This window comes from Electrophorus electricus, chromosome 22 (assembly GCF_041902795.1).
Source record: "Electrophorus electricus isolate QZ-2024a chromosome 22, ASM4190279v1, whole genome shotgun sequence".
NCBI lineage: Eukaryota > Metazoa > Chordata > Actinopteri > Gymnotiformes > Gymnotidae > Electrophorus > Electrophorus electricus.
Genome location: NC_137518.1, coordinates 14,071,445 through 14,091,006, shown reverse-complemented (window position 1 = coordinate 14,091,006; position 19,562 = coordinate 14,071,445). Strand labels below are relative to the sequence as shown.

Here is a 19,562-nt window from a genome sequence, read left to right as displayed (position 1 = left end):
GCGGTAAGATGCCACACACACACATGCACAACAAAGTAAAATGGCAGACTCTAAAGTAAAACAGGAACTGCTGGATGCTACAACGACGAGTCTGAAGAGTAACTGCTCCGAGATAAGCACGCTGATTCGACAGGCTCTGGAAGCTAAGAAATTCGCCTACTGTCCCTACAGCAAGTTTAGAGTGGGGGCTGCCCTCCTAACACACGATGGGCCAGTGTTCACAGGTGAGAAACTATACACACTCGCATTACGAGAGTCCAATTTAATACTGCCATAACATCCGATTTCATTAGATTCTGCTAAGACTCCTAACCTCCTAGCACCAAATTTGTGCTTGCTGTGTTTGTTGTAATTCCTGTGTACACATTATCAACAGACAGACTGAGTCCGAGAGAAATTAAATAATACTTGAGAACATAAGTTGCATACATAACATGAAGCGAGGATGGCTATGTTTCTGGAAAATGACATGCTTAAAATGTGAAAAACCCTGTACTCCTAAGCTTGCTTGAGCAGTCTTAGAGAATCAAGCAGGGAGACAACAGTCCACTCTGTTCTTTTACCACTTTACACACCAACCTATATTGATGACACAAATAATAGTGTATATGGTATGAGATGAACAGGACAATGTCAATAATAAAAAGCAAAAAATGCATATCTTGGGTCCATAGTCAACACTGTCACAAGTGTTTTGACAACACATGACACTTATGTTAATGATTAGGGGAAAGAGGCAGTAGTCTGTAATGCCGTTCTGTGTTTGCGTTTCAGTAAGTAGTCATTAAAAAAAAACAAACAGCTAATTATTTTCTGCTAATTTAAGTTGATATTTGCTGTTTGCCACTTCAAATGATTAATGGTAGGAAGTCAAAGTACAGTATATATCAGTGCCTGCACTGAGAGACTCATTATGTTTGGCACATAATAGTAAAAGTAATTATGCAAAGTAAGGACAGAAGACACATGCATATGCATACTTTATTATGGCCACTTTTAGAGACACCACCCTTTGAGGAGCATGTTGGACCTCCTTTGGCCTTTAGGGTAGCTTATCGCATTTGCCATAAATTGGGTGGAGGTACAGACAGCTCTGAACCGCAGCTTCTGCCTCATCTCAGAGACGCTCTACAGGATTAAGATCTGGGGACTGGGAAAGCCAGCCAAGCAAGGAAAATTCACCTTTATGTTCCTGAAACCAATCCATGAGTACACAACCCTTGTGGCATGGGACACTGTTCTGCTGTAGGGTGAACAGCTGCCCTGAAGGAATTAACTCGGTTGGCCGCAATGCTTAGGTAAGGCCTACGGTTCCAGGGTGTGCCGTGAAAATATGCCACACATGGTTATTCCACCTCCACCAGCATCAAACTGTTGACACCTAACAGGAAGGACTCATCAGTGGTTAAAGTACTTGACTTGTAATTGGAAGGTCGCTGGTTCAAGCCCCACCCCTGCCAAGTTGCCACTGTTGTGCCTCTGAGCAAGGACCTTAACCCTCAACTGCTCAAGGTATACTCAGTTATAATTGTAAGTCCATTTGGATGAAGGTGTCGGGTAAATGGCAATTCATGCTTGCTTGCTTCATGCTTCTAACCTTGCCATCAGCACAGTACAACATAAATCTGGATTCATCTGACCAGGCAATGCTTTTCCACTGCTGAGTGATCCAATTTTTGTGATGAGTTTTAAGTTGGACATGCACACACCAGTGTTGTGTTCAGCTACAATTTACTTGACTGCGCACCTCCTGTTCATCAGAACGATTCTTGACGTCCTCGTCTGACCACTTTCATTGACGGGTTGTTTATGTCCGTAGGATCCTCATTCACTGGACACTCTCAATCGCACCATTCTTGGTTTACTCTCAACACATCTGACACCATGTCATGTCCCCAGTCTAGGCAGCGTGGCCCTAACAGCAACACAATACTAATTCGAATAACTGAGCCAGATGGACTATGGAATAAAAGAACCCAAAGCAAAAGGTATATGTCAATGTGATGTATTGTACTGTCAGAAGAACTCACACTGGTGAATCATCAGGAGTGGGTACAATGCCAAAACAAACAACAAAGCCCACACTACAGCATAATTCCCAGACCCACCTACCCTCAAAAAACAAACAAAAAAAAACTGATTCCCTAACCAGAAAAACAGACACAAACCCCAATCCCAAACAAACAGGCTAGTAAATACAACTAGTAAATACTATGTATGCTAGTAAATGCTAGTAAATACAACTAGTATTTACAGTCACCAAGATCTTCACACATGGCAGACACAAACGCAAGGCCAGCAAACTCTCAGGATAACGGGGATAAAAACCAATACAACCTAATTATCACCCAGTAACAGGCTGAGGCAGGGTAACAAAGACAATTCCAAAGAAGCTAAACAAGAACAAGTACTAAGCAGAGGCAGAGCTAACAAAGCTGAGCCATAAGAAGCCATCTTCTGTCTCCCAACTTGGTCCATATATAGGCCATCTTGATTTCTTAGGTGATGAGCCAGTAACAACACAGCAGTAGTATCCAAGTACTGAACTGGAGCACGTCAGGGCTGGAATCATCAGGAAGGGAGCGCCGCAGATTTGGCAAGCAGGGGCATAACAACTGTTGCACAAGAACCCCACCAGGCTGGCAGTTTTTGAAATTCTGGTCCAGACTAGTTTAGCCTGACTGACCATACCTCATATGAAGTTGCTCAATTTTCCAATTCTAATGTGGATTCACACTGAAATGTTACACGGAAAACTTGCACACCTGACTTTATGCTGCACTCCAGTGTCACATGTCCAATTTCCATACAAGGAAGCTCCAATCATGGAAGGGCAGGTGTCTGTACTAAAGTGGCCATTCAGTGTATATATGACACCCTATATGTATCTAACTCCTATAAAGCTTAAACTAAACTAAGTGGGTTTACTAGCAATGGCAATTCTCTTTTGTTCCATTTTCTTTGAGCAGGTTGCAATGTTGAAAATGCCTGTTACAACCTGGGAATCTGTGCAGAGAGAACCGCCATCTCAAAAGCTGTATCCGAAGGCTTTAGAGATTTCAAAGCCATAGCAATAGCCAGGTACGTTACATTTTAGATATTACATAGAATGTATCCCCTAAACTGAGCTTTACAAAGATACCTTACCCATAAATAAGACATGATTGTTATCAACTCTAACCTGATGCATGACTAACTATATAGCAGTAACCTACTTTTGACTTTCCAGCGATTTGCGCGAACAGTTCATCTCGCCCTGTGGTGGCTGCAGGCAATTCATGAGAGAGGTGAGTGGTGTCACAGCTAGAACATCAAACCTCCATCATGTTATGGGGCTGCGTGTGCTTTGTAACATCATGACTCATGTCTCCAGTTTGGGGCCAGCTGGGACGTGTACCTGTCCAAGCCGGACGGCTCCTACATGGAGATGACTGTGGAAGAGCTGCTGCCGGAGTCATTTGGCCCAGAGGACCTGAAGATGAAGAGGGTGCATTCCATTCCTAAGGATGTCGAACCAGCTACAAAATGAATGTGGATGAACAAACAACTAGAAAAGAACAGCACAGGCTTTGGAAGAGATTATCAAAGTCAAATAAAAACATTGTTGCCTGTGTCTTCAATGAAAAATTCTTTACTAGTGGCTGGACTTGCATACCTCTGTACCACTACTGCTTCCGTGATGCTGAAGACAGGATGTGGAAATGTGCATTATAAATCCTGTTTGGCTTAGTGTATTTCACAAGAAGTAAATATACAAATTAATATTTACATTTCTACTACCATTTAAGAGAGAAATCAGTTGTGTTTTGAATAAACTGGATACCAACCAAGTATCAAGTTTGCTTCTATTTCTTTAGGAATGATGTATGGTTTAAAACTCTTTAATAAGACTATGAACAACTGGAGCCTTTGTGTAAACTTTATTTAAGTTAAACATTTTTGGGGGAAAACAGGACAAACATCTTATAAATAAAACATCTTTTAAATAAAGGGGATGTGGGTATTCAACATCCTAAACCCTGATTTTCATATGCTGTTTCATATGAGAATTAGTCATTTAGATGCAATACGGTCAAATAACATTTTGTAAACCATTGCACTGAAGTCTTTTTTTTTTTAATGAAAATGTCCCAAGCATAGAACATTTAAAAAGCTGTCAAAGTGCAACATGCAGGGGGAAAAGGCATTAAAGGTGCCTAAAATAAACTGAATTTAAGGGTTAAAGGAAAGGTGATGTCTAGAAACGAGTCAAGTCTCCCAAACAAAGCTTCAAGGCAACCGTGACATTTCATTTCATGCACGCACGTACATATCTTACTCATAAGGAAGAACTAAACGACGTTAATTTAGTAGACTAATTTATTCAAAAAGCAGTTAAACAGTGCTCGGTTTTGAACACCTATAAGTGACTGGCAGTGATTTGCCAGCACAGTTTCCAAAATAGCTTTTGCCCAACCAGCTGGAAACTCTCACAGGCGCTTTAGCGGTACTGGTCAATTTTGGCGCGCGTGTCTGGCCATGGATTCACCGACCAGATGGTAAAAGACGATCAATCTAGCTCAGGTGCTTAGTTCACATCTCGACAGCATGATCCTCAGGAAAATGGACACGCACGTCCCTTAGATACCCTACACGTTGCACCTTGAATTCATCTTATAGTTGAGGTGATTTTTGTTCATTATAAAAAAATGCTTGTAGTTAAAATAATCTCCTGCACACATGACATTTGGACTACTATTCAGGCCATTAATCCATTTGGTACCGTTTCTGAATCTGCTGTTACACAGTTCAAAGAGTCTAGTATGAACAGGAACGAGCAGATTCTAAATTACTTACAGGCCCGGGATTAAACAACAAAAGTACCCTCAGAGTATTGGGATGGCTTTCTCCTCTTCCCTACCAGGGCAAAACCATTTAAGACACTAGTTCCTACAGCATAAAGCAGCAGTTCAAATGAGGTCTGTGGAAATTAAATTCATTGGTAGTGCAGCACTTGCTTTGACAGCAAAACACACACGCAGCGCTCCAAAAACAAGCTCGCTAGTGATTCAGTGCATAATCCAATAAAACAGTAACAATCCCCTAACGAAACCTCACATCTTAGACAGAGTGTACTGACGGTCATCTCACAGTCATGAATAAAGCCTGCTACCCATTATCATAAACTCCCCCTGCGATCCCCACACCTGCTGCAACTGTGAGCACTGGACAGAGGCACGTACGTACCGGCCCAGACTCCCGGCATCCCGTCAGCCTGGTCACTTCTGCAGGGCTTCCAGGTCAGGCCAGGATGGGACGTAGTGCCGAGGCAGACTGCCCTCCATCAGCCTCTCCATCCAGAGGCTCAGTCGCTCGAGCTTGCTGCACACATGCGGCGTGGAGGAAGTCTGCCGCCGGGAGCTGCCCTTGGACCTCGTCTTCACCCCTGCCCGGGGAGCTCTGGCGTCCTCGTCAGATGACCTGCTGGAGTCCTCCTTGTCGTCCACGTGCACAGGTCGGAAGAGGCAGAGGTACTTCTTGTGGCCGTTGAGGGCCAGCACGTAGCCCGTATAGTCCGGTTCGTGGGAGGACGTGCCCTCGTTCAACTCCATGTCCGAGTGCCTGGTGCCAAGGGCCATGGCCAGAAGCAGGTCCATCCACTTCCGGTGCTTGTCCACGTTTAAGAAGGAATAGTGAATAGTCTGAGACCTGTGGGGTGTTCAATTATAGAGGAAAGATTTTATGAACATAGCCCTTTTAAATTAGTGGGAGAAGATCTCTTGATATAGGCACAAATATGCTACTGTGGTGGAACTAATTTTCATTTCAACCAAATTTATCATCTGCAAAATTATCATAGTAAGTGATTAAATTTCAACTACATTCTGTTTCAGGAGCACATCGCACAAACCTTTCTATTGTTTAAAAGAATAATAAATAATAAATGTATTTATTAAAATGATACAAAAAGCCAAGTGGTCCTTATCAAACATTGCAATTTAAAAAAAAAAAAAAAACCCTATGCAAATCCTCTGTCTATCCATGGAGTGTTGGTGCTGGACTGTGTTGAGACAGAGCTGATTGTGTGGCTCATCACCCCTAAAGGAGCAGTAGCTTCCTGAGTTGTGGACACTATGTCTTTTCCTTTTGTTTCGCAAGAAATTGTGACACGTTTTGTCAGTATCATTTTACTGTTAAATGTATGAGTTGTGTAATGTGAGATGGTGTTGACCACTGCTGAACTATCTTTGTTTCTGTGCTTCCTGCCACAATGCTGGGGAGCACTGGAGCAGTGATCCAGCTGAACACTAGGTGCTGCCACATAATCTCTAGTTTTGATCATGTCTTGCAGGTCAGCACTCAGGTATGGAAAGACTCTGCCATAGGATCCACTGTGTTTCTGGTTTTCACTAGCTGGGCATGGAGAAGGACTGGGGACTCCTCAAATGTATCTCTGAACGAAGGAACTCTGAATCCACCTCATGTGCACTAAGCAGATGAGACTAGAGATGACAAATGCATCAGGCAAGTCATCCCAGCTTAATGTAGGTGTAGGGGTCGGGGTAGGTGGTTCAGTGTGTACGACTGTGTCTGATAGTTGGTTCAGTGAATGCGACTGTGTGGGGGTAGGTGCAGGTGTAGGGGTGAGGTAGATGAAGCCAGTGGCGAGCGTCATGGATTGTGGTTTCTGAGGAACATCCGTTGAGTGCCTATACTGTAGTGTGTTACGGAAACAAAAGTTTCAAAGAGAACTGTCAGTTTCTGGAAAGACGCCTGTTCTGGAAAGAAGCAACAAGCTTCAGATGCTTGCGTATTAAATGTTATTTTACCCTGTAGAGGGTCATGATCAGTCCCTCCCAATTTCCGTGTTCCATGTTTTCCCTGTCTTGAGTTTTTTTAGTTCCGTTCCATAGTTTCGTTTTCTCCGGCCCTCGTTTGATTTTCAACACCTGTCCCTCGTTTAGTTGATTGTATTTTAACCCTGCTTTTGTTGCCTTAGTTTTGGCTGTTCATTGATTCCGTGCCTTTATGTTTCTTAGCACCGAGTTTTCCTAGCGTTTTTTGTTTTAGCCTGCTTCCCGTGTGGCTTTGTATCTTTTTGTTTGTTAATCATGTATTCCCGTACTCTCCGTGTTGGTAATAGGACTCTGGACCGTTATTCCGACTCTCGCTCCTCACCGTTACATGGAGATCTAGTAAATGAGTATGCTGTGACGTCAAAGGCTTCTGACTGTAGAATTTGCATTTACGTAAATTGGATGTAAAAAAAAGAAATGTTAAGTGAAATTTCAAGGTATTGGACTAAAGAGCAATAATCGTGTTACTGGTCTACTCCCTTGTTACTCAATAGGTTCTTCTCAGGCTTCAAAAACGAAAGTTATTATTAGTTTTGCAGAGCTCACCTCTAGCTGTTCTTGAAAACACTGATTTAAAAACAAATATTTGATAGAAACATGACTGTCACAAGTGTTTTGACAACACATGATACTTATGTTAATGATTAGGGGAAAGAGGCAGTAGTCTGTAATGCCGTTCTGTGTTTGTGTTTCAGTAAGTAGTCATTAAAAAAAACCAAACAGCTAATTATTTTCTGCTAATTTAAGTTGATATTTGCTGTTTGCCACTTCAAATGATTAATGGTAGCTTCTAGCAAAACGAGAGCTAGCTGACCGGGCTGGAACAGTTACGCAAGCACGGAGCATGAAAGCAGATACGGGAAGTTGGTGATGGGGTGTGTTGGGGAGGGATGGAAGATTCTACACTGGGATTGGCTACATGTTAACTCAAGGAACGTCTAATTGGCTGCAGAGTGAAGGGCAATGAGCCAAGTTGCGGTAAGATGCCACGCACACATGCACAACAAAGTAAAATGGCAGACTCTAAAGTAAAACAGGAACTGCTGGATGCTACAACGACGAGTCTGAAGAGTAACTGCTCCGAGATAAGCACGCTGATTCGACAGGCTCTGGAAGCTAAGAAATTCGCCTACTGTCCCTACAGCAAGTTTAGAGTGGGGGCTGCCCTCCTAACACACGATGGGACAGTGTTCACAGGTGAGAAACTATACACACTCGCATTACGAGAGTCCAATTTAATACTGCCATAACATCCGATTTCATTAGATTCTGCTAAGACTCCTAACCTCCTAGCACCAAATTTGTGCTTGCTGTGTTTGTTGTAATTCCTGTGTACACATTATCAACAGACAGACTGAGTCCGAGAGAAATTAAATAATACTTGAGAACATAAGTTGCATACATAACATGAAGCGAGGATGGCTATGTTTCTGGAAAATGACATGCTTAAAATGTGAAAAACCCTGTACTCCTAAGCTTGCTTGAGCAGTCTTAGAGAATCAAGCAGGGAGACAACAGTCCACTCTGTTCTTTTACCACTTTACACACCAACCTATATTGATGACACAAATAATAGTGTATATGGTATGAGATGAACAGGACAATGTCAATAATAAAAAGCAAAAAATGCATATCTTGGGTCCATAGTCAACACTGTCACAAGTGTTTTGACAACACATGACACTTATGTTAATGATTAGGGGAAAGAGGCAGTAGTCTGTAATGCCGTTCTGTGTTTGCGTTTCAGTAAGTAGTCATTAAAAAAAACCAAACAGCTAATTATTTTCTGCTAATTTAAGTTGATATTTGCTGTTTGCCACTTCAAATGATTAATGGTAGGAAGTCAAAGTACAGTATATATCAGTGCCTGCACTGAGAGACTCATTATGTTTGGCACATAATAGTAAAAGTAATTATGCAAAGTAAGGACAGAAGACACATGCATATGCATACTTTATTATGGCCACTTTTAGAGACACCACCCATTGAGGAGCATGTTGGACCTCCTTTGGCCTTTAGGGTAGCTTATCGCATTTGCCATAAATTGGGTGGAGGTACAGACAGCTCTGAACCGCAGCTTCTGCCTCATCTCAGAGACGCTCTACAGGATTAAGATCTGGGGACTGGGAAAGCCAGCCAAGCAAGGAAAATTCACCTTTATGTTCCTGAAACCAATCCATGAGTACACAACCCTTGTGGCATGGGACACTGTTCTGCTGTAGGGTGAACAGCTGCCCTGAAGGAATTAACTCGGTTGGCCGCAATGCTTAGGTAAGGCCTACGGTTCCAGGGTGTGCCGTGAAAATATGCCACACATGGTTATTCCACCTCCACCAGCAGCAAACTGTTGACACCTAACAGGAAGGACTCATCAGTGGTTAAAGTACTTGACTTGTAATTGGAAGGTTGCTGGTTCAAGCCCCACCCCTGCCAAGTTGCCACTGTTGTGCCTCTGAGCAAGGACCTTAACCCTCAACTGCTCAAGGTATACTCAGTTATAATTGTAAGTCGATTTGGATGAAGGTGTCGGGTAAATGGCAATTCATGCTTGCTTGCTTCATGCTTCTAACCTTGCCATCAGCACAGTACAACATAAATCTGGATTCATCTGACCAGGCAATGCTTTTCCACTGCTGAGTGATCCAATTTTTGTGATGAGTTTTAAGTTGGACATGCACACACCAGTGTTGTGTTCAGCTACAATTTACTTGACTGCGCACCTCCTGTTCATCAGAACGATTCTTGACGTCCTCGTCTGACCACTTTCATTGACGGGTTGTTTATGTCCGTAGGATCCTCATTCACTGGACACTCTCAATCGCACCATTCTTGGTTTACTCTCAACACATCCGACACCATGTCATGTCCCCAGTCTAGGCAGCGTGGCCCTAACAGCAACACAATACTAATTCGAATAACTGAGCCAGATGGACTATGGAATAAAAGAACCCAAAGCAAAAGGTATATGTCAATGTGATGTATTGTACTGTCAGAAGAACTCACACTGGTGAATCATCAGGAGTGGGTACAATGCCAAAACAAACAACAAAGCCCACACTACAGCATAATTCCCAGACCCACCTACCCTCAAACAAAACAAAAAACAAAAAAAAACTGATTCCCTAACCAGAAAAACAGACACAAACCCCAATCCCAAACAAACAGGCTAGTAAATACAACTAGTAAATACTATGTATGCTAGTAAATGCTAGTAAATACAACTAGTATTTACAGTCACCAAGATCTTCACACATGGCAGACACAAAGAAACAGCAAGAATACACAGGGAAACTGGGCAGACACAAACGCAAGGCCAGCAAACTCTCAGGATAACGGGGATAAAAACCAATACAACCTAATTATCACCCAGTAACAGGCTGAGGCAGGGTAACAAAGACAATTCCAAAGAAGCTAAACAAGAACAAGTACTAAGCAGAGGCAGAGCTAACAAAGCTGAGCCATAAGAAGCCATCTTCTGTCTCCCAACTTGGTCCATATATAGGCCATCTTGATTTCTTAGGTGATGAGCCAGTAACAAGACAGCAGTAGTATCCAAGTACTGAACTGGAGCACGTCAGGGCTGGAGTCATCAGGAAGGGAGCGCCGCAGATTTGGCAAGCAGGGGCATAACAACTGTTGCACAAGAACCCCACCAGGCTGGCAGTTTTTGAAATTCTGGTCCAGACTAGTTTAGCCTGACTGACCATACCTCATATGAAGTTGCTCAATTTTCCAATTCTAATGTGGATTCACACTGAAATGTTACACGGAAAACTTGTACACCTGACTTTATGCTGCACTCCAGTGTCACATGTCCAATTTCCATACAAGGAAGCTCCAATCATGGAAGGGCAGGTGTCTGTACTAAAGTGGCCATTCAGTGTATATATATATATATGACACCCTATATGTATCTAACTCCTATAAAGCTTAAACTAAACTAAGTGGGTTTACTAGCAATGGCAATTCTCTTTTGTTCCATTTTCTTTGAGCAGGTTGCAATGTTGAAAATGCCTGTTACAACCTGGGAATCTGTGCAGAGAGAACCGCCATCTCAAAAGCTGTATCCGAAGGCTTTAGAGATTTCAAAGCCATAGCAATAGCCAGGTACGTTACCTTTTAGATATTACATAGAATGTATCCCCTAAACTGAGCTTTACAAAGATACCTTACCCATAAATAAGACATGATTGTTATCAACTCTAACCTGATGCATGACTAACTATATAGCAGTAACCTACTTTTGACTTTCCAGCGATTTGCGCGAACAGTTCATCTCGCCCTGTGGTGGCTGCAGGCAATTCATGAGAGAGGTGAGTGGTGTCACAGCTAGAACATCAAACCTCCATCATGTTATGGGGCTGCGTGTGCTTTGTAACATCATGACTCATGTCTCCAGTTTGGGGCCAGCTGGGACGTGTACCTGTCCAAGCCGGACGGCTCCTACATGGAGATGACTGTGGAAGAGCTGCTGCCGGAGTCATTTGGCCCAGAGGACCTGAAGATGAAGAGGGTGCATTCCATTCCTAAGGATGTCGAACCAGCTACAAAATGAATGTGGATGAACAAACAACTAGAAAAGAACAGCACAGGCTTTGGAAGAGATTATCAAAGTCAAATAAAAACATTGTTGCCTGTGTCTTCAATGAAAAATTCTTTACTAGTGGCTGGACTTGCATACCTCTGTACCACTACTGCTTCTGTGATGCTGAAGACAGGATGTGGAAATGTGCATTATAAATCCTGTTTGGCTTAGTGTATTTCACAAGAAGTAAATATACAAATTAATATTTACATTTCTACTACCATTTAAGAGAGAAATCAGTTGTGTTTTGAATAAACTGGATACCAACCAAATATCAAGTTTGCTTCTATTTCTTTAGGAATGATGTATGGTTTAAAACTCTTTAATAAGACTAAGAACAACTGGAGCCTTTGTGTAAACTTTATTTAAGTTAAACATTTTTGGGGGAAAACAGGACAAACATCTTATAAATAAAACATCTTTTAAATAAAGGGGATGTGGGTATTCAACATCCTAAACCCTGATTTTCATATGCTGTTTCATATGAGAATTAGTCATTTAGATGCAATACGGTCAAATAACATTTTGTAAACCATTGCACTGAAGTCTTTTTTTTTTTAATGAAAATGTCCCAAGCATAGAACATTTAAAAAGCTGTCAAAGTGCAACAAGCAGGGGGGAAAGGCATTAAAGGTGCCTAAAATAAACTGAATTTAAGGGTTAAAGGAAAGCTGACGTCTAGAAACGAGTCAAGTCTCCCAAACAAAGCTTCAAGGCAACCGTGACATTTCATTTCATGCACGCACGTACATATCTTACTCATAAGGAAGAACTAAACGACGTTAATTTAGTAGACTAATTTATTCAAAAAGCAGTTAAACAGTGCTCGGTTTTGAACACCTATAAGTGACTGGCAGTGATTTGCCAGCACAGTTTCCAAAATAGCTTTTGCCCAACCAGCTGGAAACTCTCACAGGCGCTTTAGCGGTACTGGTCAATTTTGGCGCGCGTGTCTGGCCATGGATTCACCGACCAGATGGTAAAAGACGATCAATCTAGCTCAGGTGCTTAGTTCACATCTCGACAGCATGATCCTCAGGAAAATGGACACGCACGTCCCTTAGATACCCTACACGTTGCACCTTGAATTCATCTTATAGTTGAGGTGATTTTTGTTCATTATAAAAAAATGCTTGTAGTTAAAATAATCTCCTGCACACATGACATTTGGACTACTATTCAGGCCATTAATCCATTTGGTACCGTTTCTGAATCTGCTGTTACACAGTTCAAAGAGTCTAGTATGAACAGGAACGAGCAGATTCTAAATTACTTACAGGCCCGGGATTAAACAACAAAAGTACCCTCAGAGTATTGGGATGGCTTTCTCCTCTTCCCTACCAGGGCAAAACCATTTAAGACACTAGTTCCTACAGCATAAAGCAGCAGTTCAAATGAGGTCTGTGGAAATTAAATTCATTGGTAGTGCAGCACTTGCTTTGACAGCAAAACACACACGCAGCGCTCCAAAAACAAGCTCGCTAGTGATTCAGTGCATAATCCAATAAAACAGTAACAATCCCCTAACGAAACCTCACATCTTAGACAGAGTGTACTGACGGTCATCTCACAGTCATGAATAAAGCCTGCTACCCATTATCATAAACTCCCCCTGCGATCCCCACACCTGCTGCAACTGTGAGCACTGGACAGAGGCACGTACGTACCGGCCCAGACTCCCGGCATCCCGTCAGCCTGGTCACTTCTGCAGGGCTTCCAGGTCAGGCCAGGATGGGACGTAGTGCCGAGGCAGACTGCCCTCCATCAGCCTCTCCATCCAGAGGCTCAGTCGCTCGAGCTTGCTGCACACATGCGGCGTGGAGGAAGTCTGCCGCCGGGAGCTGCCCTTGGACCTCGTCTTCACCCCTGCCCGGGGAGCTCTGGCGTCCTCGTCAGATGACCTGCTGGAGTCCTCCTTGTCGTCCACGTGCACAGGTCGGAAGAGGCAGAGGTACTTCTTGTGGCCGTTGAGGGCCAGCACGTAGCCCGTATAGTCCGGTTCGTGGGAGGACGTGCCCTCGTTCAACTCCATGTCCGAGTGCCTGGTGCCAAGGGCCATGGCCAGAAGCAGGTCCATCCACTTCCGGTGCTTGTCCACGTTTAAGAAGGAATAGTGAATAGTCTGAGACCTGTGGGGTGTTCAATTATAGAGGAAAGATTTTATGAACATAGCCCTTTTAAATTAGTGGGAGAAGATCTCTTGATATAGGCACAAATATGCTACTGTGGTGGAACTAATTTTCATTTCAACCAAATTTATCATCTGCAAAATTATCATAGTAAGTGATTAAATTTCAACTACATTCTGTTTCAGGAGCACATCGCACAAACCTTTCTATTGTTTAAAAGAATAATAAATAATAAATGTATTTATTAAAATGATACAAAAAGCCAAGTGGTCCTTATCAAACATTGCAATTTAAAAAAAAAAAAAAAACCCTATGCAAATCCTCTGTCTATCCATGGAGTGTTGGTGCTGGACTGTGTTGAGACAGAGCTGATTGTGTGGCTCATCACCCCTAAAGGAGCAGTAGCTTCCTGAGTTGTGGACACTATGTCTTTTCCTTTTGTTTCGCAAGAAATTGTGACACGTTTTGTCAGTATCATTTTACTGTTAAATGTATGAGTTGTGTAATGTGAGATGGTGTTGACCACTGCTGAACTATCTTTGTTTCTGTGCTTCCTGCCACAATGCTGGGGAGCACTGGAGCAGTGATCCAGCTGAACACTAGGTGCTGCCACATAATCTCTAGTTTTGATCATGTCTTGCAGGTCAGCACTCAGGTATGGAAAGACTCTGCCATAGGATCCACTGTGTTTCTGGTTTTCACTAGCTGGGCATGGAGAAGGACTGGGGACTCCTCAAATGTATCTCTGAACGAAGGAACTCTGAATCCACCTCATGTGCACTAAGCAGATGAGACTAGAGATGACAAATGCATCAGGCAAGTCATCCCAGCTTAATGTAGGTGTAGGGGTCGGGGTAGGTGGTTCAGTGTGTACGACTGTGTCTGATAGTTGGTTCAGTGAATGCGACTGTGTGGGGGTAGGTGCAGGTGTAGGGGTGAGGTAGATGAAGCCAGTGGCGAGCGTCATGGATTGTGGTTTCTGAGGAACATCCGTTGAGTGCCTATACTGTAGTGTGTTACGGAAACAAAAGTTTCAAAGAGAACTGTCAGTTTCTGGAAAGACGCCTGTTCTGGAAAGAAGCAACAAGCTTCAGATGCTTGCGTATTAAATGTTATTTTACCCTGTAGAGGGTCATGATCAGTCCCTCCCAATTTCCGTGTTCCATGTTTTCCCTGTCTTGAGTTTTTTTAGTTCCGTTCCATAGTTTCGTTTTCTCCGGCCCTCGTTTGATTTTCAACACCTGTCCCTCGTTTAGTTGATTGTATTTTAACCCTGCTTTTGTTGCCTTAGTTTTGGCTGTTCATTGATTCCGTGCCTTTATGTTTCTTAGCACCGAGTTTTCCTAGCGTTTTTTGTTTTAGCCTGCTTCCCGTGTGGCTTTGTATCTTTTTGTTTGTTAATCATGTATTCCCGTACTCTCCGTGTTGGTAATAGGACTCTGGACCGTTATTCCGACTCTCGCTCCTCACCGTTACATGGAGATCTAGTAAATGAGTATGCTGTGACGTCAAAGGCTTCTGACTGTAGAATTTGCATTTACGTAAATTGGATGTAAAAAAAAGAAATGTTAAGTGAAATTTCAAGGTATTGGACTAAAGAGCAATAATCGTGTTACTGGTCTACTCCCTTGTTACTCAATAGGTTCTTCTCAGGCTTCAAAAACGAAAGTTATTATTAGTTTTGCAGAGCTCACCTCTAGCTGTTCTTGAAAACACTGATTTAAAAACAAATATTTGATAGAAACATGACTGTCACAAGTGTTTTGACAACACATGATACTTATGTTAATGATTAGGGGAAAGAGGCAGTAGTCTGTAATGCCGTTCTGTGTTTGTGTTTCAGTAAGTAGTCATTAAAAAAAACCAAACAGCTAATTATTTTCTGCTAATTTAAGTTGATATTTGCTGTTTGCCACTTCAAATGATTAATGGTAGCTTCTAGCAAAACGAGAGCTAGCTGACCGGGCTGGAACAGTTACGCAAGCACGGAGCATGAAAGCAGATACGGGAAGTTGGTGATGGGGTGTGTTGGGGAGGGATGGAAGATTCTACACTGGGATTGGCTACATGTTAACTCAAGGAACGTCTAATTGGCTGCAGAGTGAAGGGCAATGAGCCAAGTTGCGGTAAGATGCCACGCACACATGCACAACAAAGTAAAATGGCAGACTCTAAAGTAAAACAGGAACTGCTGGATGCTACAACGACGAGTCTGAAGAGTAACTGCTCCGAGATAAGCACGCTGATTCGACAGGCTCTGGAAGCTAAGAAATTCGCCTACTGTCCCTACAGCAAGTTTAGAGTGGGGGCTGCCCTCCTAACACACGATGGGACAGTGTTCACAGGTGAGAAACTATACACACTCGCATTACGAGAGTCCAATTTAATACTGCCATAACATCCGATTTCATTAGATTCTGCTAAGACTCCTAACCTCCTAGCACCAAATTTGTGCTTGCTGTGTTTGTTGTAATTCCTGTGTACACATTATCAACAGACAGACTGAGTCCGAGAGAAATTAAATAATACTTGAGAACATAAGTTGCATACATAACATGAAGCGAGGATGGCTATGTTTCTGGAAAATGACATGCTTAAAATGTGAAAAACCCTGTACTCCTAAGCTTGCTTGAGCAGTCTTAGAGAATCAAGCAGGGAGACAACAGTCCACTCTGTTCTTTTACCACTTTACACACCAACCTATATTGATGACACAAATAATAGTGTATATGGTATGAGATGAACAGGACAATGTCAATAATAAAAAGCAAAAAATGCATATCTTGGGTCCATAGTCAACACTGTCACAAGTGTTTTGACAACACATGACACTTATGTTAATGATTAGGGGAAAGAGGCAGTAGTCTGTAATGCCGTTCTGTGTTTGCGTTTCAGTAAGTAGTCATTAAAAAAAACCAAACAGCTAATTATTTTCTGCTAATTTAAGTTGATATTTGCTGTTTGCCACTTCAAATGATTAATGGTAGGAAGTCAAAGTACAGTATATATCAGTGCCTGCACTGAGAGACTCATTATGTTTGGCACATAATAGTAAAAGTAATTATGCAAAGTAAGGACAGAAGACACATGCATATGCATACTTTATTATGGCCACTTTTAGAGACACCACCCATTGAGGAGCATGTTGGACCTCCTTTGGCCTTTAGGGTAGCTTATCGCATTTGCCATAAATTGGGTGGAGGTACAGACAGCTCTGAACCGCAGCTTCTGCCTCATCTCAGAGACGCTCTACAGGATTAAGATCTGGGGACTGGGAAAGCCAGCCAAGCAAGGAAAATTCACCTTTATGTTCCTGAAACCAATCCATGAGTACACAACCCTTGTGGCATGGGACACTGTTCTGCTGTAGGGTGAACAGCTGCCCTGAAGGAATTAACTCGGTTGGCCGCAATGCTTAGGTAAGGCCTACGGTTCCAGGGTGTGCCGTGAAAATATGCCACACATGGTTATTCCACCTCCACCAGCATCAAACTGTTGACACCTAACAGGAAGGACTCATCAGTGGTTAAAGTACTTGACTTGTAATTGGAAGGTTGCTGGTTCAAGCCCCACCCCTGCCAAGTTGCCACTGTTGTGCCTCTGAGCAAGGACCTTAACCCTCAACTGCTCAAGGTATACTCAGTTATAATTGTAAGTCGATTTGGATGAAGGTGTCGGGTAAATGGCAATTCATGCTTGCTTGCTTCATGCTTCTAACCTTGCCATCAGCACAGTACAACATAAATCTGGACTCATCTGACCAGGCAATGCTTTTCCACTGCTGAGTGATCCAATTTTTGTGATGAGTTTTAAGTTGGACATGCACACACCAGTGTTGTGTTCAGCTACAATTTACTTGACTGCGCACCTCCTGTTCATCAGAACGATTCTTGACGTCCTCGTCTGACCACTTTCATTGACGGGTTGTTTATGTCCGTAGGATCCTCATTCACTGGACACTCTCAATCGCACCATTCTTGGTTTACTCTCAACACATCCGACACCATGTCATGTCCCCAGTCTAGGCAGCGTGGCCCTAACAGCAACACAATACTAATTCGAATAACTGAGCCAGTTGGACTATGGAATAAAAGAACCCAAAGCAAAAGGTATATGTCAATGTGATGTATTGTACTGTCAGAAGAACTCACACTGGTGAATCATCAGGAGTGGGTACAATGCCAAAACAAACAACAAAGCCCACACTACAGCATAATTCCCAGACCCACCTACCCTCAAACAAAACAAAAACAAAAAAAAACTGATTCCCTAACCAGAAAAACAGACACAAACCCCAATCCCAAACAAACAGGCTAGTAAATACAACTAGTAAATACTATGTATGCTAGTAAATGCAACTAGTATTTACAGTCACCAAGATCTTCACACATGGCAGACACAAAGAAACAGCAAGAATACACAGGGAAACTGGGCAGACACAAACGCAAGGCCAGCAAACTCTCAGGATAACGGGGATAAAAACCAATACAACCTAATTATCACCCAGTAACAGGCTGAGGCAGGGTAACAAAGACAATTCCAAAGAAGCTAAACAAGAACAAGTACTAAGCAGAGGCAGAGCTAACAAAGCTGAGCCATAAGAAGCCATCTTCTGTCTCCCAACTTGGTCCATATATAGGCCATCTTGATTTCTTAGGTGATGAGCCAGTAACAAGACAGCAGTAGTATCCAAGTACTGAACTGGAGCACGTCAGGGCTGGAGTCATCAGGAAGGGAGCGCCGCAGATTTGGCAAGCAGGGGCATAACAACTGTTGCACAAGAACCCCACCAGGCTGGCAGTTTTTGAAATTCTGGTCCAGACTAGTTTAGCCTGACTGACCATACCTCATATGAAGTTGCTCAATTTTCCAATTCTAATGTGGATTCACACTGAAATGTTACACGGAAAACTTGCACACCTGACTTTATGCTGCACTCCAGTGTCACATGTCCAATTTCCATACAAGGAAGCTCCAATCATGGAAGGGCAGGTGTCTGTACTAAAGTGGCCATTCAGTGTATATATATATGACACCCTATATGTATCTAACTCCTATAAAGCTTAAACTAAACTAAGTGGGTTTACTAGCAATGGCAATTCTCTTTTGTTCCATTTTCTTTGAGCAGGTTGCAATGTTGAAAATGCCTGTTACAACCTGGGAATCTGTGCAGAGAGAACCGCCATCTCAAAAGCTGTATCCGAAGGCTTTAGAGATTTCAAAGCCATAGCAATAGCCAGGTACGTTACCTTTTAGATATTACATAGAATGTATCCCCTAAACTGAGCTTTACAAAGATACCTTACCCATAAATAAGACATGATTGTTATCAACTCTAACCTGATGCATGACTAACTATATAGCAGTAACCTACTTTTGACTTTCCAGCGATTTGCGCGAACAGTTCATCTCGCCCTGTGGTGGCTGCAGGCAATTCATGAGAGAGGTGAGTGGTGTCACAGCTAGAAAATCAAACCTCCATCATGTTATGGGGCTGCGTGTGCTTTCTAACATCATGACTCATGTCTCCAGTTTGGGGCCAGCTGGGACGTGTACCTGTCCAAGCCGGATGGCTCCTACATGGAGAAGACTGTGGAAGAGCTGCTGCCGGAGTCATTTGGCCCAGAGGACCTGAAGATGAAGAGGGAGCATTCCATTCCTAAGGATGTCGAACCAGCTACAAAATGAATGTGGATGAACAAACAACTAGAAAAGAACAGCACAGGCTTTGGAACAGATTATCAAAGTCAAATAAAAACATTGTTGCCTGTGTCTTCAATGAAAAATGCTTTACTAGTGGCTGGACTTGCATACCTCTGTACCACTACTGCTACCGTGATGCTGAAGACAGGATGTGGAAATGTGCATTATAAATCCTGTTTGGCTTAGTGTATTTCACAAGAAGTAAATATACAAATTAATATTTACATTTCTACTACCATTTAAGAGAGAAATCAGTTGTGTTTTGAATAAACTGGATACCAACCAAGTATCAAGTTTGCTTCTATTTCT

The 19,562-nt window shown here is 42.6% G+C and overlaps 5 protein-coding genes across 5 annotated transcripts; 3 read left to right on the top strand and 2 right to left on the bottom strand.

Moving 5' to 3' along the window:
• The first annotated feature begins 3 nt into the window (after positions 1–3).
• LOC145653076 (cytidine deaminase-like) lies at positions 4–3,831 on the top strand. Its single transcript, XM_081705495.1, has 4 exons — positions 4–224; positions 2,970–3,081; positions 3,230–3,287; positions 3,374–3,831. The coding sequence occupies exons 1-4, from the start codon at positions 41–43 to the stop codon at positions 3,527–3,529; spliced, it is 510 nt and encodes a 169-aa protein (XP_081561621.1). The 5' UTR covers positions 4–40; the 3' UTR covers positions 3,530–3,831.
• A 74-nt stretch (positions 3,832–3,905) lies between these two features.
• LOC145653077 (dnaJ homolog subfamily C member 16-like) lies at positions 3,906–5,688 on the bottom strand. Its single transcript, XM_081705496.1, has one exon. The coding sequence runs from the start codon at positions 5,634–5,636 to the stop codon at positions 5,259–5,261; it is 378 nt and encodes a 125-aa protein (XP_081561622.1). The 5' UTR covers positions 5,637–5,688; the 3' UTR covers positions 3,906–5,258.
• A 2,054-nt stretch (positions 5,689–7,742) lies between these two features.
• Positions 7,743–11,693, top strand: LOC145653071 (cytidine deaminase-like). The gene is made up of 4 exons (XM_081705488.1): positions 7,743–8,033; positions 10,832–10,943; positions 11,092–11,149; positions 11,236–11,693. The coding sequence occupies exons 1-4, from the start codon at positions 7,820–7,822 to the stop codon at positions 11,389–11,391; spliced, it is 540 nt and encodes a 179-aa protein (XP_081561614.1). The 5' UTR covers positions 7,743–7,819; the 3' UTR covers positions 11,392–11,693.
• Positions 11,694–11,767: 74 nt separating this feature from the next.
• Positions 11,768–13,550, bottom strand: LOC145653080 (dnaJ homolog subfamily C member 16-like). The gene has a single exon (XM_081705500.1). The coding sequence runs from the start codon at positions 13,496–13,498 to the stop codon at positions 13,121–13,123; it is 378 nt and encodes a 125-aa protein (XP_081561626.1). The 5' UTR covers positions 13,499–13,550; the 3' UTR covers positions 11,768–13,120.
• Positions 13,551–15,597: 2,047 nt separating this feature from the next.
• On the top strand, positions 15,598–19,540 carry LOC145653073 (cytidine deaminase-like). The gene is made up of 4 exons (XM_081705491.1): positions 15,598–15,895; positions 18,679–18,790; positions 18,939–18,996; positions 19,083–19,540. Exons 1-4 carry the CDS (start codon positions 15,682–15,684, stop codon positions 19,236–19,238), a joined length of 540 nt encoding a protein of 179 aa, XP_081561617.1. The 5' UTR covers positions 15,598–15,681; the 3' UTR covers positions 19,239–19,540.
• Positions 19,541–19,562: the final 22 nt, after the last annotated feature.

Bases quoted from the DNA above. Each gene is read 5' to 3' on its own strand.
- LOC145653076 (XM_081705495.1), top strand. From the start codon at position 41: ATGGCAGACTCTAAAGTAAAACAGGAACTGCTGGATGCTACAACGACG. The intron at 225-2,969 runs GTGAGAAACTAT...TTCTTTGAGCAG, and splicing joins CGATGGGCCAGTGTTCACAG to GTTGCAATGTTGAAAATGCC. The intron at 3,288-3,373 runs GTGAGTGGTGTC...TCATGTCTCCAG, and splicing joins GCAGGCAATTCATGAGAGAG to TTTGGGGCCAGCTGGGACGT.
- LOC145653077 (XM_081705496.1), bottom strand. From the start codon at position 5,636: ATGGACCTGCTTCTGGCCATGGCCCTTGGCACCAGGCACTCGGACATG.
- LOC145653071 (XM_081705488.1), top strand. From the start codon at position 7,820: ATGCCACGCACACATGCACAACAAAGTAAAATGGCAGACTCTAAAGTA. The intron at 8,034-10,831 runs GTGAGAAACTAT...TTCTTTGAGCAG, and splicing joins CGATGGGACAGTGTTCACAG to GTTGCAATGTTGAAAATGCC. The intron at 11,150-11,235 runs GTGAGTGGTGTC...TCATGTCTCCAG, and splicing joins GCAGGCAATTCATGAGAGAG to TTTGGGGCCAGCTGGGACGT.
- LOC145653080 (XM_081705500.1), bottom strand. From the start codon at position 13,498: ATGGACCTGCTTCTGGCCATGGCCCTTGGCACCAGGCACTCGGACATG.
- LOC145653073 (XM_081705491.1), top strand. From the start codon at position 15,682: ATGCCACGCACACATGCACAACAAAGTAAAATGGCAGACTCTAAAGTA. The intron at 18,791-18,938 runs GTACGTTACCTT...TTGACTTTCCAG, and splicing joins AAAGCCATAGCAATAGCCAG to CGATTTGCGCGAACAGTTCA. The intron at 18,997-19,082 runs GTGAGTGGTGTC...TCATGTCTCCAG, and splicing joins GCAGGCAATTCATGAGAGAG to TTTGGGGCCAGCTGGGACGT.